We start from the raw sequence: 23,476 nt of genomic DNA, 5'->3' as shown, positions 1-23,476 counted from the left end.
TCAATGCTCCAGCAGGCAGTTCACAATTCGGCTTTAGCCTTCAATCCTGCCTATGCAATGCCTCAAGTTCATCCAGAATTGAGAGATTATGCCCTTTTCAAGTCTTTCCTGGGCATATGCATGATCCTGCTTGGGTGCTGCCTTCTAGAATCCCAGGAATATACTGGAGCTTTTCAAACCCCTCTATGGACATCTCATTTCTCAGATCTTCCTTTTAAGCTTTTTGTTAGCCTCTGATTTTCCTGTTAAGCTTTTGGTTAGCTACCTGTTTGCTTCATTTCCACCTTGGATAGCTGTGATGTTAAATAACTGCCACTGATTATTTCCGATGGATGCCCCATGGATAGGGTTTCTCCCTTAGTAAGCTCTGCACAGGGCAAATAAAGACAAGCTTTATGAATGAGGCTTCTCCAGGGAGCTGCTGGACAGGTCAAATAGTGACAATTTACTGGGGATGGGAATTTTAGGGTGCTTCAAATTCATTCTTTCTCCTCCAGTGGTTGTCAGGCTGCTGGTTATCAAAGGTTATGGCAAAGCTGGGGAGAGACAGCAGGAATAGGGCAAGTTAAAATGCCACAAAGCATGCTGTTCCTACTGAGATTCAACCATTTTCTTCTCAAATAGATGCCTCTCAAATTGTTGCAATCCTCGGATTAATTTCTAGAGTTCCGAAAAAGTTGATTTTTGACATTTCTGCTACTGTTCGTATTGCTTTTACAGAGAGACAAGTTTTCAGAGGTCCTTACACTATCATCCCAAAAGTCCTTCCCTGTGACTTGCTTTCTGGATTTAACTTAGTCTAGGAAATTTGTCTTTGTCATGTATAAAAATTCACCCTACTCTTTTTAATGGCTGTGAAGAAAAAAAATTTGTAGCACTCCTGAATAACATTTAGGATTTTTCCAAGTTTTTGCCTTTACAAACAAAGTGACAATTAACAGTCCAGTGAGGTATATCTTTAGGTACAAATAGTTGGCTATTTCTATAAGGTAAATTTATATAAATGGAACTGCTATGTCTAAATGTATGTGCTTTTTTTTGGTGAGAAAGATTGGCCCTGAGCTCACATCTGTTGCCAGTCTTCCTCTATTTTGTATGTGGGATGCTGCCATAGCATGGCTTGATGAGTGGTGTGTAGGTCTGGGCCTGGGGCCCAAACCTGTGAACCCCAGGCCGCCAAAGTGGAGTGTGAGAACTTAACCACTATGGCACTGGGCCGGCCCCTGTACGTGCATTTTAAATTTAGATAAATGATTCTGAATTGCTTTCTCCTAGGATTTTAACATACATATGTGCGTATATGCATATTTATATATATGTATAAATGTAACATCATATATCTTTATTCATCTGTGTATTTGGTTAATCTGATGAAGGGAGAACTTCATGGTGTTAGCTTGACGTTTCCTGACAACTAGTGAGGCTGAATATCTTTTAATATATTTATATAGGCCATCTGAAGGTCCTATGTGCATTGTCTCTGCTCATTTTATTTTTAAAAGCTGATTTAGGGGACTTTCTCCTAAATTCTGGAACTTAGCCCTTTGTATATACGTGTGTGCACCTACATTTTCCTTTATGGCTTTTGTTTTGTTTTTAGAGTCCTCCTTTGGAAGGTGTTTCTTACTCTAAGATGATACAGTGGGAAACAATTTAAGTATTTATTATAAATCTAGGTTTTTCTTTTTCCTTTTATGAATATTTTCTCATTGCTCCTTGGAACTCTACTCCTCACGTAGCTTTTATTGCCTTGGGGTGGTAAAAGATATAGCTAAAACAAAAGGAATGTTTGCTCAGCTTTGAGTTTCAAATTACTTTTAAAAGTCCACAGAAAAAAAGATAAATCTAAGAAGCCAAAGCATTTTGATTCTCAAAAACATGGCTTTTTTTACAAAATGAAATGAAAAACTTCCATCGTTTTCTAAGCTTATACAACTGAATTTATCTGTCCCTTCAAATTTGGATCACCTACCTATAAAATTCTCTGGTGCTAGTGACTTTATAAAGGCATTACAATGATGACTTTTCAGATTTTTTCTCTATTCATTCTTCTATTAAGGTTTTCTACTTCTTCTTGGTCAATTTTGATAATTCATATCTTACCCCCAAAAGCTCAAAAGAGAAGACACAAAAATGCCTTTGCCCTTAATCTCCAGAGTCTGTGAATATGTTACTTTACACAGCAAAAGAGACTTCACAGGTGTGACTAAGGTTAAGAACCTTGAAATGAGAGGAATATCCTGGGTTATCAAGGTGGGCGAAAGCAGACACGTGAGTCCTTAAAGTGGAATAGGAAGGCAGAAGCATGAGCCGGAGACGTGGCTAAAGAAGAAAAAGGGGACAGCTGAAGCATGAGAGGGACTTGACCTGAGTGGCTGGCTTTAAGACAGAGGAAGAGGGCCAACAGCCAATATGGCATCCTCTAGAAGCTGGGAATGGCCCTCAGCTGACAGCCATCAAGAAATGGGAACCTTGGTCCTAAAGTCAAAAGGAATTGAATTCTGCCAACAGCAGAAATGATTCTTCCCTAGAGCCTCCTAACACCTTGGTTTTAGCTTGGTGAGACCTATATCAGACTTCTGACATACAGGACAGTTAAATAGATGGGAAATTCTCTTTATTATTCCTTTGCTTATTATACCCTACTTGTAATCTTTAGACTTTCAATATTTGACATTATAGTTCAAATTCTGAGTTAATCTAAAATTCTAAGTACAATCATTTAAATTTTATTATACTCTTTGAAAAAGTTAGAATTTTGTGGACTATTACAACTTTTTCCCATTTCCTTCCAAAATGAAAAAATAGTTGTGAGCAGTTTTATATATATCAAATCTTATGAAATTTTAGTTGCCTTGAATACTTCTGAAATAAGGTAGGGGGTACCTATGATATCTATCTCTCAGACATTTACAATATATAAGTAAAGTTCTATCAAGCCTGTTGGGAAAATTTTCTATTTAAAAAAAATTACATTATCAAAGAAAAACTCTTAAGCTATCCCCATTTGTATAAGTCGTTTCCATGTAGAAATTATAATAAAACTAAGTAAGCTTTTCTTTGGTTTTAGATTTTATCTGTCCTATACCTGTGTACTACTTTTTTCCCCCAACTTCCCTTATATACATACTTTCCTAGTCTGTCTACCTAAAGAAGAAGAAATCAGAAAATTAGAATACACTACAGCAATGAAATATTTGCAAAATGTTAGTCCACACACATGTATGTACCTTTACACAAATTATATCACTTAATCCTAATGACACTATGAGGTGGTTACAGCTGAGAAAATCGAGGCTTGGAGGGTTTAATCAACTTGCCTAAGGACATAGAGTTATATATATATAGCTGGCAATATCATAAGATCCGTCCAAACTTAAAGACTATGCCAACACATATTATCACATTTATGTATCACAGGGGTGACTCCAAGCAGCTCTTAATTCAAAATGGCAAAAAAGAAACCAAAAAACCAAATAAACCAGATTTGGGGAATAGGCTCATCTACCCAATTTTTCGGCCAGTTGTATTCAATTAGTGTCCCTACTTGGGTTACATAAGGCCAGATTCACCAAGAGCAGGGACTGTGGTCATTACCAGCTTCACCTGTTGGGAAAAGCGAGCATAGTGGGTGGCATGTTGCGGGACTACAATAAAGGTCTGCGATGTTCCCTTTAGAATATTGGAAGAGGACTGCATACACCGGCACTGCTCAATAGAAACATAATGTGAGCCATATATATAATTTTTAAGTTTCTAGTATTCAAATTTAAAAAGTAAGGTGAAATTGATTTTAATAATCTATTTTATTTAACCCATTATACCCAAACTATTATTGTTCCAACTTGTAATCAAAATAAAAAAATTATCGAGATATTTGACATTCATTTTTTCACGCTAAATCTTCAAAATCCATGACACATTTCATACTGGCAGCATACATTTCAAGTGCTCAATGGCCACATGTGGCTAGGGGATATCACATTGGATAGTGCAGGTATAAAGCAATGAACAGTCTAATTTTCCAAATGTTTTTCACAACATTCAGGTTGTTACATTTAAGTAACTATTTTAAAATAAGGTGATGATGCATCTAGGAGAAATCTTTAGACTCTCTGCTTTAATAAATATGCTTATCAATTATGTACTGTGTGAGAGTAAGGATGCAATCCAGAAAGAATCTGAAGGCAGTTTGTTCCCATGAGGAACAACATCCACAGGTTTTTCTGTACCTATTATTCTGCTTAGCAACCACCTTTTCAGAGATAACACTAAGGTAAGTTTTTATCAGAATTTATCTCTGAATTATCAAATTCCAAATGAGTGGTAGTATTAATAAAGTACCTGGCCTATATTTCACACAAGAACCCTGTATAAAATATATTTCCTCTCAATTACAGAAATTAGTTTCCTGACGTTTTTGTGCCCTTTGGGAACGTAAACATTTAGACCCTAAGGAAATGAAGTCACCAGAACATGTTCTCCAAAGGGATGATGGGAGTATCTCCTCCGCAGATCTGTAAGAAAAGCCTAGACACCAGGAGTAATCTTGCCTTGAGAAGAGGAAAGGACTATCAGGCTTTCCTGCCCTTTTCATGCCCAGTACACACAGAACGTGACAACACTGGTATGCGACCCCGGGCAAATGCACGGGACATTCTGTCACCTGGGCCTCTCCTGGACAGTTGCAGAGCTGAGGAGTCAGTATTCTCAACAAGCCTGTAGCCAATAAGCTGCAGTTGGTTGTGAAGCTCTATAAATCTTTTCAAGTTTTTAACTGATAAGAACAACATTAATCATTTCCTTTATTGCACTAAAATTTAAAGCCTATTCTTAGAGGCACATTCTTGAATATATTGCTGTGATGCGCTGCCCAGATTACCCTTTCAGGCCCAAGACACTCATTCCCCCAGCTGCTAGGAGTGTTGGCTGCTGAGGGCTCTCAAGAGATCCTCTCTGGAAACAGCCCTCAGCTGAAGAGAGCTGAAGAGAGGTCATGCCCTTCCCGGGGGACCAGCTCCAATCCAGTGACCAGTTTGGGCTGACAGAGGATAAAGGCTGGTCCCTTCCCTCATGGTGGACAACTCTGGAGGGCCATCCCAGCCCCAGAGGTTCCAGCAGCAACTGCGAGGAAGTTCAATTCCTCCCTCAGCTCAGTGCTGCTGCTTTCACTCCCCAGGTGCTGATCTTGAGGGCACTCCCTCAAAGCTTCCTACCTATAAATCTTTCACAGTTTATTTCTCAGAAATCCTGACCCAAGACAACTATTTAAAATTATTTTATACTGTAAGGCATTCTTAAATATACTAACTATAGGGCCATTCTTAAGCCGCCTCAGCCATGCACACAGTCTTTCATTCACAACCAAACAGTGGGGAACGAGCCCTATATAGACTGGTCTCGTGAAATGCCTATGAGACTCTGTCCAGCCCCGAGGACAGGGGATGACCACACCAGGAGCTCTTAAGAAGCTCCTAAAATAGCAGTAGAAGGGAAATACAGACTTGTACACACACTAAGCTACCTGCAATCCCAGGTGAGAACAGCAAACACAGAATATAAAGGACAGTACTCAAAGCAAAGAGGGAGTATCCATTCTGTCTCAGGCATTTAGAGGTGTGAGCTCAATCATAAAACCTGTGTGTGTGGGTGGCTCAGGGAGGTCCATTTTGGGTAGAGAACATAGTATTCACCAAGGCAGTTCGACTACTAGGAACATCTAGCTCAATCAGAGCTTGACCAAATCCCTTGGAGCTTCTTGCCCTCCATGTGTAATTGAAAATGACACCAATATCAGTGTAAAATGAAATTAAGTCTAACAGCGTGTTTGCTTCTTTTTCACTTGATGATTATTTCAATGGTTTTCTAGGGGGAGGAGGGAATCAAACAAATTCTTTCTAAAAGTTGCTGGTACCCTCAATGTGAACTCATTTTCCCTCTTGGTCATCCAGCCCTGGGAGGAGGGAGAAAAGAGGGAGGGTGAGGCTCTACAAATAGGGCCAGCTAGATCAAGAAGAGCCCCATGTTCTCATTCTAAGGGGTCTGTCCTTTATCTTGTCAGTAGTGACAAATAAAAAAGGCAAGTAATAGGATATATTGGAATATATGAGGAAGCCATTTGGTGTAAACCTAATTCGGCCTGACCTTGTCTTTCCAAAAGAGCCTGACCGAGGCCATTGAGCATGCATTGTATATCTGCTTTAGAGATTCCCTATGGCAAGAGCAAAAGGCCCTTGAGATAAAGGCGCAACTTCCCTCCCCCTCCCAAGGTTGGGTTTCCTTAAGGATTAAGTATCTTTCTTTAGGCTAGAAACTGCTGCGCCCAGCTGTGACCACCCAGCTTGAGACAATAGACTTCCCTCCTGTTACGCCCACCAAGATAGCAGACCCACTACCTGCTGTGTCCATCAAGTGCTGTGCGGACAGGGCAATCTTGTGACTATTGTGGGAGGGACATTTCAATCATATGTGAAACACCCTCTTTGAGGGTATATAACCACCCTGTGTACCCCCACTTCTTTGGAGGGCTCTGCTCCTTTGTGGAAAGACTCTCCCGGGTTATAATCCTAAAATTTAAGCTCAGAATAAACTCACCCAAATTTTCATTTATAGATTGGTTATGGATTATTTTAGTCGACAGTAGGCAACGGGAGTTACTACAGATTTTAAACAGAAAAGTAGCATGAGGATTACAGGAGCTTGGTTGAATGTGGCATCTCCTGCACCAGCCCACACAAGAGATTATAAGGGCTTAAACTGAGGCTGTGGTGGTAGACTTGAGATGTTTATGAGGCAGAACCCCTCAAATCAATACCTGCTGGGAGAGACACACCTAGACTTGAGTCTGGGCTCAGCTGATATCTAGTTTTGGGTCCTTGAACAAGTCATTGACCCTCCATAAGCCACAGTTTTCAGCTACAAGTGAGGCATCTACTTCACACATGCTGTGTGTCCTAAGTGAGTGTGAAGGGCTCAGTGGGGTGCCCAGCATATGCTAAGTACTCAGTAGACATAAATCATTACTAGCACAGTGGGGACTTCCAAATCTAGAGTAGGGAGTTTAATATGCAGGACCCTGGGTTACAGATTTGCCAGTCCTCTCCTGTGGGGATTATGCTTACACTGGCTGCACTTCCAAGGGACCTCTCACAGACTTCAGCTTACAGGCTCTAAGCAGAGGACTACCACATATGCCGTACTTAAAACTGCCTCGTGGAGCAGCTGAAATCCAGGCCACGTTCTACTTGTTAAGATGTATGCCCTGGTGCGAGCTGCATCTGTACAGAAGGGATACTTGTTCTAAAGTGCACAAAAGTGCTATCCGGACTAGATATGGCCATGTGTAGGGTATATTAAGTGTTTCCTTCATTCTCTTTCCCTCTCTGAAACATTCAATAAAAGCTTTGTGTCCCATGTGCTACATCTCGTTGGAGGTTATTTCTCAAGAGCCCAAGTTGACTGAATGAGCTTCACAGGTATCAGTGAGGAGCCCTGACTACAGGATGGCTGGGAGGGAGACAAGGAGGAAGGGAAAAAATATTTATTAAGCTCCTACTATGTCCCATGGATAATATTTTCATTACTTTTCTCTCATTAAACTCAATGGGAAATAAGACCAGAGGCTGGGTTGGGGTATATTCCTAAATAAACAGGCAGAACCCCCATCAACCTGAGACCAGCTGAAGGAGGTGGACACAGGACACCCAAAGGCAAGGTGTTCAGGGGCTGGGAAGTCTGGGGGTTGTTGTTGATGGGAGGTGCATGGCTCAGAAGAGCAGAAAGGGAAAAGCCAGGGAAGCCCAATGCTGTGGCCACAGAAAGGGACCACCTTGGCTTTATACAGTGACCCAGGACAAGAGGCATCTGGCCTTATCTGGTAACATTTTGTTACCTCACAGACTTGAGTGACAGACAGCAAGAGGGCTGATGTTTACTTATTCAAGACACACATCCTGGTGCCAAAGGAGAGTGAATGGGAGCAGGCTGCACCTAAGGCCCTGGAATAGACCGGTTCTAGCCTGACCACAGAGGTCGAGCACTGCTGGATCCAGTGCTTGCATGCAGACATGTGGTTTCAGAATATCAGAAGTATGCTACGGAAAAAGACAGAAGGGTTGAGTTGGTTCCTTCATAATTTGATTCTGAAAACCAAAAAGGTATTTGAGGAAAATGCATAATGGCGCTGCCATCATCACCAGCACCTGAGCGGGTAGCACCCTTGAGCCATTCTATGGGACAGGTGTTGAGGTAACTTCCTACAACCACCCTTGAAGCAGCTCTTCTTTTTCTCTCTTTACAGATAAGAGGTTAAGTAATCTCCCTCGGTCATCCAACAAGGCAGCGATGGAGGCAGGATTCAAACCCAGCATCAACTCTGGAACCTACGCTGGCAAAGCTGCACCACCCTGTTCCCTAACAAGGGCTGTGCCAGGTGGGCTGGACTAACTGAACCAAAATTAGATTAAAGAAAAATGGAATGAGGTCTTTTTAATGTAAAGGGCAAATTCTGACCTTGCTCTCAGTCCCGAAGCAGCTCATTTATTCAATGTCTTTTGGAATAAGTCTTTCACAGAATTGCATTTTCTAGCTAACTGAAGCTTCCCAAAATTCATTTTACATATTATATATTTCTCCGCCCTCTTAAGTGATTATACAGAAACAATGCAACTATCTGTTCTGCTTTGGGACTATCATTTCTCAACAACCAGAGTGACCAATACAGGGTCATCCATGAGGATAATTATTTGGTTTTTCAGTCTCTTTGTCTTGTTATTACTATGTCCTACTCTAGTTGATCTGACCTCCCTTTTCTTTGTTCTACTAATTTGCTGCTTGTCATCAGCACTGGGACATTTCTGTTAAATGCTCTCTTCTTGAAGGTCCAGAGAGGAAGTCATCTCCAGACACGTGAGCTGCTCTCACTTTAACATGACTTGCACATTACTTGTCAGTTTAAAATCTTTTTTTCCTAGAAGAAACTTAACATTTGTTACCCTTAGGGAAACGGGATAACAGAAAGAAGTGGGAGGAGGAAAGAGAGATTTTTTCTGTTTTATGCCTTTAATTATTTGGGATTGTCTAATATTATATGTATTTTAGTTTTACTTTAAGAACGTCAATAATGGTTATTTGGGCAGGCAGATTTTTCACCTTTTTCTCCCCTTTGTATTTTTACAAACAACCTGATGAATGTTTTATGATGATATCTATGTGTGTGCATATATGTATATATATTCATATCCATAACATAAACATACACAAAAATAAATTTTAAAAATGTCTATGGCAATAACTTAAGAAGCCTAAATGTCTTTCCTGCTGGTCCACTATATGATAACACTTACATACTTCTGTTGTCGAAAACTCCAAATTCTCTTTGGAAGTAATGTCTGTGTGAACGCATATTTTAAAGCTTTTGGTTTATGAATAAATTCCTAAATATCTCTTGAAAAAAGTTTCTGGGATAAGTGTGTAATTTCCAACAATAATTTTGAAGAAAGCGTTTGAGTTAAGTCTTCAAAAAACATATTTTTTTTGTCATATTTTTATGATTGCAACCTACAGTGAGAGATATAAAAATGGAACCTTCCAACAATTTTCCAAAAATTATTTACTAACCTAAACTGTGGAATCTCACTTTATATTCAGTATTTTTCTTCAAAAATTAAAACCCATACAATTATTGTGTTAAAAGGCAAAGATACGAAATCTCATGGGAAAAAGAGACTACATATAATCAAAGAATCATTTAAAGTATTGATATTTACTTCACTGTTTGAAATTTACTCCATTACTTTGAAAAAAGACACTTGGGAAAATCTAAATGATAGTTTTATTTCCCTGAAAAGTATATCTACTCTTGAAATATTATATAGGGGAGTCTAAAGGGTGTGGCACCTCTGATGAAGTTCTCCAACTTCTAATATTACTGATCCTACAAAACACAGATTGTTAGAAAGTTTTTGTTGCCATCATTAACTATTTTTGTTTACTTCTACTTCCGCTTGCTTCTTTGACACTCTGCAGGAAGTGTGTTGAGGAAAACACAAAAGTGACTTCTCTAAATCAGGGTAGGTATCATCTCACCATCACTGTCACAGTCAATTTGAAAGCTGTTTATTTGGGCCTCATGTCTCATAAAGCAGCTGGAGCCTTTCCTATCAGACTGATACAATCTCTGTCAGAGCATGGCAGGCAGGGGGAATTCCAAACAGGGTATCCAGAAAAAGAGCTGGTTCCTGTGTAGGCTTGCCTGGGTCATCTAAAGCACAGGCTGACACCCAAGCAACCTGGTAAAACTGCAGGGAAAGCCAAGGAACCAATGAAAACAGAGTCTGGCATATAGTAGGCACTCAATAAATATGTGCTGAATAAGTAAATGAGATGATTCTACTGATATAACACAACTTATCTGAAGAAAACGATATGACCTTTCTCTTCAAGATTCTTTTTAAAAAGCAACACTGTTCATGTGCCTCTGGTCTGCAGAAAAACAGGATTAAGCAATAGCATAGAAGCAGAAGTCCAAACAAGCAAGACAACCTTCAACTCTCTCTTTCTACACCTATACAATGAGCTTCCACAGCCAAAGATCTACTCTGCAGCAAACTAACAGAAAAGTTAGGAAGTGAACTCTGGGATAACGAAACACTGGTTAAAAAGTTGCCTGGGAACTCCAATTTAATTTTAGGAAACAAATTTAAGTCCTGTGAATTCTCACCATACCAGATGATCACATTCACATTCATTTTAGTGCAATAACTAACAAAGCTAAAGAGGAATCATTTGGAGATTATCTGCTGTTTCTATTGGCCATGCTACTGCACTCCTTTTATTACACAGATCACTTAACAGACACCAAGAGCAAACAGCAGCTCTTCGTGGAGTCCCTGAGCTAGAAAAGCCCTTAAAGGTCAGCTGGTTCCATTACCAGAACACAGCCAGAAACCATACCCTGTGAAACCCAGAACTACACATAGACGTAAGGGCACATACTTCTATCGCCAGAATGTGTGTTTTTAGGAAGTTAAGCTAAAACGCCACTCATCTCCTCATCACAATTTATTCTTTCCTGTTAATTTACAAAAAAGCATGGATATTATGAAGACATATCATTATTAAAACAGTATTTTAATACTAGTAGCATGACTATATTATGTGCATATTTTAAATTAAGAAAAATATGATATGAATTTTAATATTATCTTTTTTTTTGAGGAAGATTAGCCCTGAGCTAACATCTGCCACCAATCCTTCTCAATATTATCATTTTAGTCTGAATTTGAATTGAAGATTCTTAAAGTTAGTCTAGGCTTCCACTTAATACAGAAATCCTCTCTATAGCATATTTTATCTAAAACATTACATAATAAAAGATTAATGGAGCAACTTTAAATATTTATACGTTTTGAAATTCCACAGGAGGTGCTGAATATGGATTACTATTATTTTCTATTTAAGTAAACTTTTTTCTAGGTTTTGAACAGTTATGATATTAAAATGTTATCTTTTGATTTTAAATCAGTGCCAGTTACTGTATATGGAGATTTGTCACACAGGATTTTAATTCTGTTAACATGACTCATAATACAAAGCCTGTACTTAAAAATTTATTTCAAAATAAAGTTGTAATTCTTTTAGGTAAAGTATAATAAGAATGTCTAGTTAATACACACAATAATATGCATATAAACAGCTTATAAATCATCTAATCTCAGAACTAATATGACAAGTACTGTCACAGAGCATCTATGCAACAAAAAGAACACCTCAGTGTGAGCTGCCAAATAAAGTGCAGTGTTAAAATTACCACAAAATATGGAGTGATCATATTTTGCAAGGAAAGAGGCTGGTGCAAACTTAGAAAATCCACATCACAGCCAGATTTGGCATCACCAAGGTATGACACGAGGGGACTTTTGTTCTAAACAACAGTGCCGCTCAGTGGCTGAACAATGGTAGTGAACAGTATGAACGGAGGGTGGGCAAAAAGAAAAATGGAGTTTGGAGTAGGCAATGATAATAGTGCAGGCAAAGAGATATACTACGTTGCCACAATAACTGTACCTTGGAGGTCAGTTAGAGTCTGGACAGGAACAGAAACCTGAGCATCGCTTCCTGTAACTACATCGCCTGGATTTCATAAGAAAAAATAATTAGATTTCATAAAAAGGAAAAAATTACTTTTCTTTTATACTTAATGATTTAATACTTTCATCAACCTAATTACTAAAAGCACAGTACGACAGAAAACATAGCACAATCTTGAAAAATACTAAATATTTTTAAAAGAAAATAGTTTTTAAAAAGTTTTTTCCTAAAAAGCTTTTTTGCGTTTTTCTTAAAGAAAAAAAAAGTTTTTATCAGCTTAAAGTATAGAAAACTTTAGCAATCAAAAGATTTTGCTGAGCAGATTTCATTATGCTACAAATAGTAGTATGATTTTATATTTTCTTTCTTTTTAAAAAAATTCTTTACCCAAAAGTAAATAATATGCATTTATTAAGAAGTAAGCATTCTTTTGAAATTGATTTCCTCTTATAACAGACAAAATTTATTTTTAACTAAATTTGAAACCAGTATCTTCAGTGATAAGATAAAGACCTAAACAAGTTCTAATTTCATATTAAGTAACTGAAAAGATTTCCTAAGTTACCACATGTACTTGTAAATGTCAACATGTAAAAATAAATCTGTGAACTGCATACCCTTTACACTTGATATACTTATTATAGGCAAGATCTCATTTACAAATTGGACCTGTAGTAAATGCTTAAAATAAAGAAGTGTTCAAATTCAAAAAACAGACAAAGGAAATGGGGGGAAAGGAGTACATTTTAAACACAGGAAAGAAAGGAAAAGGAGCACAACAGGGAATTCTGTGAAGAACCTGAGCTTCACTACCATTTAGGAGGAAGACTTTTGCATTCTTTGATTTCCTTCCTGGATGACAACGTTCAGCCCGGAGCACAGTAACTGTCAACAGAACAATCCTCTGGATAGATCAGCATCTGAAGGCCTATGCTATTTTGAGGTTAACAAGCTAAAAAACAAGTCTTCTTAAAAGGAACCATATTTTCTATGTATGACAACGCATGATTAATAGACTCACTTCCCCTGTAGCTTCCATACAATAGTAAAAAATCAATTTTTAAATTAAACAACATACCCTCAATGCCTTGACCACTTGCTACAATTATGATTTACAGCACGGTCAGCTCATCTGGAAATTATTGGGTTGTAATTATATCGTCCCCATCAATTAACAGTACATGCATTTATATTCTCCTATAACTGAAATAAAATCTATAAATAGGTACATACTCCAAACAAGTGATAAACGGCTTTTAGCAGAACTTTCATAATTCTGAATTTTCATAATATAGTTAACTCTCTATTCACTGATAATTTTCATAATATAGTTAACTCTCTATTCACTGATAAAAACTCTATTCACTGATAAATGGTATGCCTATTTTTCATATATTTGAAGGAGATTTTCAATTTATACTTGTTACCTATTTTACTCTGCTGCTTCTGGATCACCTGTTAGTGTATATTTAGAGACTGAAAACTAATCTTAATATTAAGTATCACCAGGAAAATTATGGAGGAGCATTTGTGCTCCCTTTTCTTTCCTTCATGACCTCACCCCCAACACATATACACACTACAGAATGTATTTCAAGCAAGAGATACATGAATTTTGAGTTTTTCATATAATTCTTCTCCTATATAAGCACAAATAATCGAGAGTTACCTATGAAAACCATAAGCACTTTCATCTTTATAAACAACCACTTTTCAAAACAACTTCCAAAATTTCCAGCAGAGTACACTAAAAAGTCTATTACATTATCTTTCCTCAAAGGCACTACATAGATGACTTTCTTCTGAGATAGTTAGAAGTCACATTCCAACACAAAGCTCCTGACAGGCTAAATACTGTGCTCACTAATCTCTGGGACGAGGTGACACACTTGCAGATTTGTCAGCGTCATAGCACAGCAGGACACTTGTGGGACAGACCAACATAAAGAACTAATGTTGGAGAAGTAACAATGTATCTTTCACCAAAGGAAACAATAGATTTTTGGAGCTGGGAGGCTCCCCACAGTTCAGTCCAAACTCTTTATTTCAGAGTGAGGCAAGAAAGGGTCAGAGAGCTTCAGTATTCTGCTTACAGCTCCCGGGAGAGTGAAGGAAGGAAGAGCATCAACCTATTCTACTTCTACTTGTATGAACTGTTCTCTTTGCCTGATAACTCTATTTTATTCAAACCTTTATGCAGGGAGGGACTTTAGCAGGAATATTTATCTTTAACATGAAGGTAGGCAAGCTTTTTGTAGACTGACAAGAGCAGAACAAAGCAGAAATAAAGAGAAGAGCTGCCAAACAAGGCCCCTCTCTCTCAGCACAGGGATCAGTTGCAAAATGCCCTGGTGATGCTCATGTTCCAAATACTGTGCTTAAGCGCTCTGTGGTCTCCTCATCACTGGGGACTTCGTTTGCATCAATTGTTCCATCCTCCTGCACTTCCCTTCTCACTTACTGTGATATTAATACTTGACATTTCCTTAGAGATACAACTTTATATTTCTAGAGTCATTTGGCTTGGTTCCTCAGAAAATTTAAGCTATAGCATTAAGAGATTCTCTGACTCATTTGCCTGCCATCAGTTAGAATTACTACTGACTATGGCTTGTTATCAAAGCAATATAAAAATCATATTTGTTTAGAACAATAAAACAGTACAGTTAAGAAATATATAAAATAACATTCATTTCTATTCTGTAAGTGGGCATGTCTCCTGGCATTAAAATACATTTACAACATGTTAATGATTTGAAGTCTCCTTTTCTTTAAATCATGTGTGATAGCTCTACATTAAAAAAAAAAAGAATGCAATTTTAAACGAGATATTCTTACGCAAGGTAAACCAAACATTCGACTAGCAATTTAAATACTAATTATACAAAGTCTAATACTTCATACAGGCAACGATAGATAACATGCTATAACTAACGGAAGAGTACACACGCACCACACAGTCATTACTGATACTACTCATTATTTTATATCATTGGGGAATAAACTCTATTTAACTTAAGTTTACCAATTTAAATGCCAATAGTTTAAAACTTTTAATAATTTTGGATGCCATCTTCTTAAACATAGTATATGGAACGTGGTTTAGGGTCTTCTTACTGACTCAATATTACTATTGTTATTGTCAGCACCAGTTACTGAATATGGCTGTAACACAGGATCCCTTCAAGATACGAATGAGGCATGGGTCAGGATATTTGACACTATGGCTGCAGACTCTATGCTTTGTGAGGTTTTGGGATTGATTTTTGTAGATATTCTGCTATCATGTTACTTTTCTTTCTTCTAGAGTATAGACAGAAGAGTCCCACCATTAAAAATAAATGTGGATGATTCTAATCTGCTATGAATAGGGGTACCTAACACATTACGTCTCTGCAAATGAGTGGAAAATAAAACTTCAAAAGTTCTGAGTAAGAACCTGAAGGGCTTTCTTAAGAATAAAATACGTGAGGGAGGTGAAGCGCTGGAAAGGCCCTGAAATAGAAATAAGCTTTCCTGAGTCCCAGCTGCAGGAGTGCCACTAACAGCAGAACCAACACAAGTGCCCCAGTCATCAAATGAGATTTGGATCGGAAGATCTCCCAGCTGTCCTCTGCTCTAACATTCTAGGGCTCTAACTTTTCGTGTATGGACCCAGACACTTACTTTGGCTGCTTGAAATTCTGTTTAGCTTTTTTCCCCACTTAAGGCTCCAGTTTGTATTCCCCAGGGGTAAAGCAGCTGGATGAGAGACTGCAAGCCTAGTGGCACGCTTCTTCCTAGTGGCACGGATTAACGCTATGACTGTATAGCCTATGGTGTTGGAACTTCCCATTTCAGAGCCTCTTCTAGTCAGCAGCTTCATTATACAAAGTTAGCAGAGATCACAGTCAGTTGACTTCAAGTTCTGTGTTGTGACAGTTCATGCCCTACTCAATACAGATCCACAAGACTTAAATGTAATATACTAGGATATAAATGTTAAAAAAAACACCTTAACAAATTACCTCATAAAATGTAAATTAAGAACAATATAATATCTGATATTCCAACTTAAAAAGGATCTAATACAATAGATTTTTTAAAAATTAAGTTTTGCATTAACTTCTATTTCTAGGAGAATGTTTTGGGCAAGTGAGGAAATTTCGGGCTGCACTGAGTGTTTTCTTTAGATTTACTAGTGCTTTTTCCTTACCTTTGTTCAATTGCACTGGCATACTTTCTGATTTCATCAGCCTCTGCTGCTGCTGCTGCTGCTGCTGCAAATGATGCCTGGGGGCCTCTGTTAAGGTCCTAGGGGGAATCACAGGAGTGGAGGAGCTGCCACTACCGCCCCCAGGTGCAGGGCCACCAGCACTGCCTGGGGCCATCGCCGGAGAAATCAGCTTTCTTCCAAAATTAATCAGGCTATTAGAGACCTTATTTATATTCAGGGGAGTGCCTTTGGCATTGGTCCTATAAAGAAAACAAAAATTGGGTGTAGAGATATTATTTAAATTAGAGGACAATTCTATTTCACATACTCCACTGGTAGAAAAACATACCTTACCTGCTATGAAAAGGCCATTCATTGGATCAGTTACACAAAATGAGAAGTGAAAACTTAAAAGTGACCAGAGAATAAAAAAAAAACAAGATTCTTAAAGATGTGGTTTATGGAAAACAGTATTTTCACTTTTCATTCGTTCAACAAATAGGGCTCATTATGTGCCAATTCTGTGCTAGGTTCTGGGGACAACTGTCCAAAACAGACATAGTTCCCCTCTTGGAACTTCTAGTCCAGTAGCGAAGAAACACCTTGATCAAATAAATAAATGTATGATTAAAACCTGTGATGAGGACTCTAAAGGAGAGGTACAGGGCTGGGCAAGCCTTGGGCTACTCACAGAAGGGGGCACCTGTGAAGCCAGGCTGAGAGTAGATTTCCCACAAGCCCTGGCATATGGGTATTAGGCCACATTTAATCTGATTTTGAAAAATAAATCTGTCTGTGAGTCACAAAGTAAATTCACAGAAGTTACATCAGGGGCCCAGTTCATGAGAATTGCAATCCACCCCCGCCGCCCCAGCACTCCATGTCCTCCTTCCCCGCTGCCCTGCTTTGCTTTACTTGATAGCACTTTGCATCTCTGACATACTTATATTTTACTTATTCGGTTATTATCTGTCCACCTCATCCAATCCCCACTCAAATAAAAGTTTCATGAAAGCAAGGATTTTTTGTCTCTCTGCTATATATTGCCATTGCCTAACACAAAATAGGTATTTTATAAATATTTGTTGCATGGCAGCTCCTTCTACCTGTGGGCTAAGTCTTTCTACCTGTTACAGTGGAAGAAGAGTCCCTGCTCCTAGCCATGGCCAGCTTCTCCATCTGTGCTCTGGATCCCATCTCCTCAGACTTTTCGAGACTCCTGCTCCTGCACCCTTCTCTTGTATCATTCCTCTTAGCATACAACCATGGGTATGGGGGTTTGTGTGTGTGTGCATGTGCACGCACACACTAACGTCTCCTTTAAATCTTCATTCTTTTCTATTACCATCCCACTTCTTTCCCTCCTCACAACATGTTTTTTCAAAAGGGAATCTAAACATGCTACTTCTGCTTCTTCAGTCTTTGGCCCACTAAGGCGTGGTTGTGGACTCCTTGCCATTGCTCTGAAACCACTCCTCAGGGTCACCAATGACTTCTGCATTGCAGAGCTGAAGGTCTACCCTTATTTTACTCTACCTCTCAGTGGCAATTAACCCCCTTAAACACTGCACTCCCTCACGTACACTTCATCTCTCAGCTTCCACGGTTTGCCAGCGCCTGTGTTAGAACCATCCGGCAAATAGAGGACACCAAGCAAATGTTTGTTAAACGAATGATTACTTCCCAAATGATTCATAATCTTCAAGTATCTCAGGGCTATTATCTTAAAAACCAGTTATGATTATACGTTATTTTAGTTGTGGAGGTAGTCCAACTCTATGACAATACCAAAGTTTGTAGCTTTATTGCCCAAATCATTAATAGAAACTTATTTTCTCACATTTTGCTTCTTTTTCATAACAGTGGAAAACTGAAAGTCAAGTTTGAGTTAACCTGAATTTTACCATCATTTCCTTCTCTCAGATCTACCAGGCAGCACTCACACAGTAATTCCACTTTTTATATGACAGCCGTATCCTTGGCATGACTAGATAACAGCTTGAAAACAGAAGTGATCCAGAGTTCTACTAAAAAGGAAGGAACACCATTCCTCTTCTTTCTATAAAGTTTTCTCTAATGGCACTAGCTAATATTATAGGCCAGGAATTGGAGACTTACATTGCTTTGGAGATAGGACAAGTCAAATTTAAAACCTGAAATTCAGCTTTATAAAAGGAAGACCTACTCATTTATAACTCAATGGAATGTAAAAAAAAATCACCTTTCAAGTGGTTCTTTTTGCATCAAGTTTCATCTTTAAAGAACCAAGCTATTTAATGTCCTTCCAAAAATTATCAAAAATAACATTTCCTAATGGAGATAAGGATACGTAGGGATTATGTACCACTTCCTGTTTTCAGCTGCTTCCTGTTGAAGTAGAACATTCTCAATTTACAGACACTACAGCTTAGCAACAGAGAAGGCACTCGATACATGTTTATTAAGAAAAAGAATGAATGAAATGAAAAGAATCCATAAATTCTGGATTAAGAAGGCATTCACCTCTGGCATTGTACTCCACTAAGCAGTCCACATGCATTCCCATTTCTTGTGAGTGGCAGCAGAAGGAAGAACTATCAGGATATTGAAGTTCTACTGCATTTTAGTTTTGCTTATTTGCACGTCAAGCTTCATAATTCACAGATATGAAGAAGTTATAATGTTGTTACCCTTTTTTATAAACAAAAATGTACTAGTCAAATTCCCATATTGCCAGTTGTAAAATTTATATGTTGATAAAAGTACTAAGAAACTGCTAGAGCATTATCAAGAGAATATGGTTAATGCATCTTCATTACTACTAATAACCACGAAAAACATATAGATCAAGCTCATGCCGAGCAATTTTTCATCTGAATAGCTCTTAAAAGGGGATGAGCACTGTTTTCTGTTTTTAACATTTTTTGTTTTTAACCAATTTCCCCCTCATTCACTAGTCTTAGCTTCCAGAAGAATATTTTCTTCTGAAAACAACTACTGAAGGTAACTCTATGTATTTTCAGATACGAACAATTGTAAACCAAGTACTTCTCGGCAAAGCATGTTGTCCATAGTTCCTTGGTTTTTCAGGCAGGAGAATTTTTACGCCAAAGTTAGCTAATATAGATCTTATATATTAGTAGCAGCATTCTAAGAAATACTAAAAACAGCAACAATGATTGGTTGTGATGTATACTATTAAGTCTTGTGTGCTAAATTAATGAAAATTAATACAGTTGTCAGAGATCTGATGAACAGTGAGGATTGGATTGGACTGAAGATGAAGTGCAATGTGTAAATAGTGCTGAAATAAATAGTAAGAGGACTCTGGAATTAACAAGACATCAAATATCAAACCTAAAGAGTAACTAATTCTGTTTAATCAAAGTCTTTCATTACTATTGTCTACTACATACTATTATTAAAGATAGTACCATCTAGGCTGGATTGTTTTGAAATTGTGCCAAAAATTTCTTTACTCATTTAGAAGGTTAAATAAGTAGAAGCAGGGGCATTTTTCTGAAGCTCCAAGAATCCTTCAAGATACCCGTACTGGAACCCAACCTGGCTTCACTGTTGGGCCCCTTTTGTTCAGTTTCTGAATCTCTGAAAATGGGTGACTCTTGCTGCCTCTTCATATCTCCTTAATCTCTTGCAGCCTGGCTTTGTAACCCACGTTCTACTGAGAGCTTCTAGCTTTCTCCAATGCCTTCTTAATTGCAGGAGTCATGAGTTGTTTTCATTCAACTTCTAAAATCTTTCTAAAGCTTTTAAAAAAACCACTATCACATTATTACCTCTGTAAAAATTCGCCACAACCTTCCTTCTGCTGGTATCCAAATCTCGACACCACCCCGGTTTATTTCCTTTCTACCTAAGATGTTTTAGGTCTAATATTAAGTATCTAATATTGGCTTATTTCACTCTTTTTTGCAATAAAATTTTGTTAGATGCTTGTTCATGCTTTTGTCAAAGAATGAATTTTCAATTTATTTTTAATTATTTTTCTTTATATTCTAATTAATATCTTCCTTATTATTTCTTTTCTTGTGTTTCCAAAGGTTGAATGCTTGGTTCATTCATTCATTCACTTATTCATTCTCTCTCTTTCCCACCAAAAGCATTTAAAGCTATACATTTACATCTGCTTATAGCAATAGCATCAAAGTTTTTCCTCCACATTTTCTAAATAGTCTGTTGACTCAACTGTTATTTAGGTACATTTTAAAATCTCACATGGTTGAGTCTGTTTGTCTTTAAATATATTACTCACTTTGTTTTGCTGAATAAAAATAGAAATATCAGAAGAATGGAAGTGAGGAAATGTCCTGATTATTCAAAAGGATTGTAGAAATCATGAACTGGAAAACAGACTGGCTTATATAAATATTTTTACTAATTATTTGGAAATGGTTATAATTTATTAAAAGTAGCCAGTATGGTTCACTAAAAACAAGTCATTCTAAGGCAACTTTATTTCTTGTCTGAAGTGTTAAAGTCTGTTAGATTCTATCAAGGTGTGTCAGTGTCAGTGGCAATAATGGAAGATAATGCACGCTCAGTCACAGCTGAACAACTGTACCTCAAGTGTGTTGTTGAATGTTTTAACACCCGTTAAGGACCTCCAGCGACAATAAGTGTCTCAGACTTGGTTCACAGACCTGCTCTCCAGTCCTGTTTTAAGACCGTAATCTTCCGTCCGTGATCTGTGTGACTGAGGAGTCAGTTAGACTGCTGTCTGGCCCTAAGTTCCCCGAGCTTTAAACTAAGGGGGACGAATTATATGATGTGTTGTGTCCCCTCTAGATAGAAAATTCTATAATTTTGTGACTTGAAGAAAGAGGACATGTGCTCATTGAATTTGAGACCAAAGGATGCAGAGACACATAATATATCAGGTAAAATAATGAACATTTAAAATACTCTCAATATGCTGGCATGAGAAATGAATTAAACAGATAAAATATAACAAAGATAAATAAGAGCTTGTGCACTTAGGTTAAAACTTTTTACAACTGCACATTACATATAGAATAGGGAGACATGGATTAACACGAGTTCATACTAAAATAATAAAATTCCCAAACATTCATGTTTGGTCTATATTTTGGTTTATAAGGTTAATATGAGCCCACAGTGATGCTGAAGAAAAGTAAGATTCGTGGGCTACATAAATACTAGATCAGTGAACTTCTGATTTCCAGTCTGGCATAGAAGAAGCTTGGAAGTCCCCACTCTGTCCAAATAACAAATAAAAAGCTGAACAAGCTAAAAAACATGAACGATTTTTTCTAAGATCTGTAAGAGAAGTGAGGTCACAGGGTAAACTGCTGTCCCCAAATTGGAGAGACTGGCAGGTGAATATGGAGAATCACGAATCACTAGAGCAGAACCCAGGGGCAGAAACTCTCAGGACTCAGTACTGGGGCAGGGGAATCGAAACTGTAGTCAATGAATTGCTAGAGGCCCAGTGTGGACAAACTTGAGATACAAAAAATCCTAGGGGACCCAGTCATGAGGTAGGGCAGCCCACACTTTTGGAATTTTACCTCCCGGAGCCCTACCAAATTCTCATGGTAAATATGGGAGAAAAATCATGGTTCTGGCAAGGGGAGAGAAAAAGAACCATTTTGAAATACATCAGAACATTCTGTTCTTCTTAACAAGGCCTGCCTTCAGGGAAAACTATTTAACCAGAATCTAACCTTCTGGGGTTTTATCAGAGCCTAAATGACCTGGGGAAAGTGAAATACCCAACCCCAGCCCCCTCAAGCCATCCTGTCCCACATAAGTTGGGGAGGGGGGAAGAGAGGCATGTGTGAAGTTCACAGTCTAGAGGCACAGGCTCACAAAAGACTGAGACTTCATCATAGGACTATAGAATGCTTCCTCTCCTCCCACACTTTATCGCCACATTACTAACGGCCTATTTATAGCAGTTTGTATTACCCACTACATCATGCCCAACTATCAAAAAAAATTACAAGACATTCTAAACAAGCAAAAAAACACAGTTTGAAGAGACAGAGAAAGCATCAGAACCAGACTCAGATATAGCAGGAATATTGGAATTATTAGACTGGGAATATAAAACCACCATGATTAAAATTCTAAGGGCTCTAATGAATAAAGTAGACAGCATGCAAGAACAGATGGGCAATGGAAACAGAGAAGGAAATTGTAAGAGAGGAAAAAAAGGAAATGATAGAGATCAAAACACTGTAATAGAAATGAAGAATGTCTTTGATGAGCTCATTAGTAGACTGCACACAGCTGAGGAAAGAATCTCTGACACTGAGGATATTCCAAAAGAAACTCCATAAACTGAAAAACCAAAGAGAAAAAAGACAGAAAAAACCCAGAACAGACTATCCAAGAACTGTAGGATACCTATAAAAGATGTAACATACGCATAATGGGAATACCAGAAGGAGAAGAAAGAGAAAAAGGAACAGAAGAAATATGTGAAACAATAATGACTGAGAATTTCCCCAAATTAATGTCAGACACCAAACCACGGATCCAGGAAGCTCAGAGAACACCAAGTAGGATAAATTCCAAAAAAACTATACTTAGTCACATCATTTTAAAAGTACAGAATGTCACAGATAAAGAAAAAAATTCATGAAAGAAGCCAGAGTTAAAAAACACCTTATTTATAGAGGAGCAAGGTAAGAATCATATCCAATTTCTTCTCAGAAACCATGCATGCAAGAAGAAAGTAGAATAAATTTTTAAAGTGTTGAGAGAGAAAAACCACCAACCTAGAATTGTGCATCCTGTGAAATTATCCTTCAAAAGTAAATATAGTATCTATCTATACTAAAAACATATTATCCTTTTATAGTAAAACATATATTATCCTTTAATAGCAAATATAAATATTGGACTAGAAAGACTAGAATGAGTGCCTACATTGCAGGAGATAACTGTACAACTATGGCAGAGAGCTTTGTGGTGATGCATTACTCTTGGTAGAATTGAATTTTGTGTTTACATAATGGAGCAGAACAGTGGGGAGGTAGGAAAATTACACTGCAAGAGGAATGGCTACAAAGGCTGGGGATCAAGTTCTCCAACACTGTGAGAGCTGCCATGAGGGAACACAGCCCTTCTTTTGCATGGTGTTAAAAATTGAGATGAGTTACAAAAGTTACAGAAAGTAACAGAAGAGGGTTAAAAAGCTATGACACGAAATTCTTTCTAATAATT

At 37.9% G+C, this 23,476-nt stretch overlaps 1 protein-coding gene across 1 annotated transcript in view; it reads right to left on the bottom strand.

The window, feature by feature from the left end:
- TBC1D5 (TBC1 domain family member 5) overlaps window positions 1-23,476 on the bottom strand; it is a 562,315-nt gene that overhangs the window by 62,367 nt on the left and 476,472 nt on the right. The window contains exon 18 of the mRNA XM_046674041.1: window positions 16,286-16,545. Coding sequence (XP_046529997.1) covers window positions 16,286-16,545 — 260 coding nt within the window. The remainder of the gene's footprint in view (window positions 1-16,285; window positions 16,546-23,476) is intronic.

Source organism: Equus quagga, chromosome 1, assembly GCF_021613505.1.
Source record: "Equus quagga isolate Etosha38 chromosome 1, UCLA_HA_Equagga_1.0, whole genome shotgun sequence".
NCBI lineage: Eukaryota > Metazoa > Chordata > Mammalia > Perissodactyla > Equidae > Equus > Equus quagga.
Note: the sequence above shows the minus strand (reverse complement) of the source record. Positions and strands in the feature narration are given on the sequence as shown.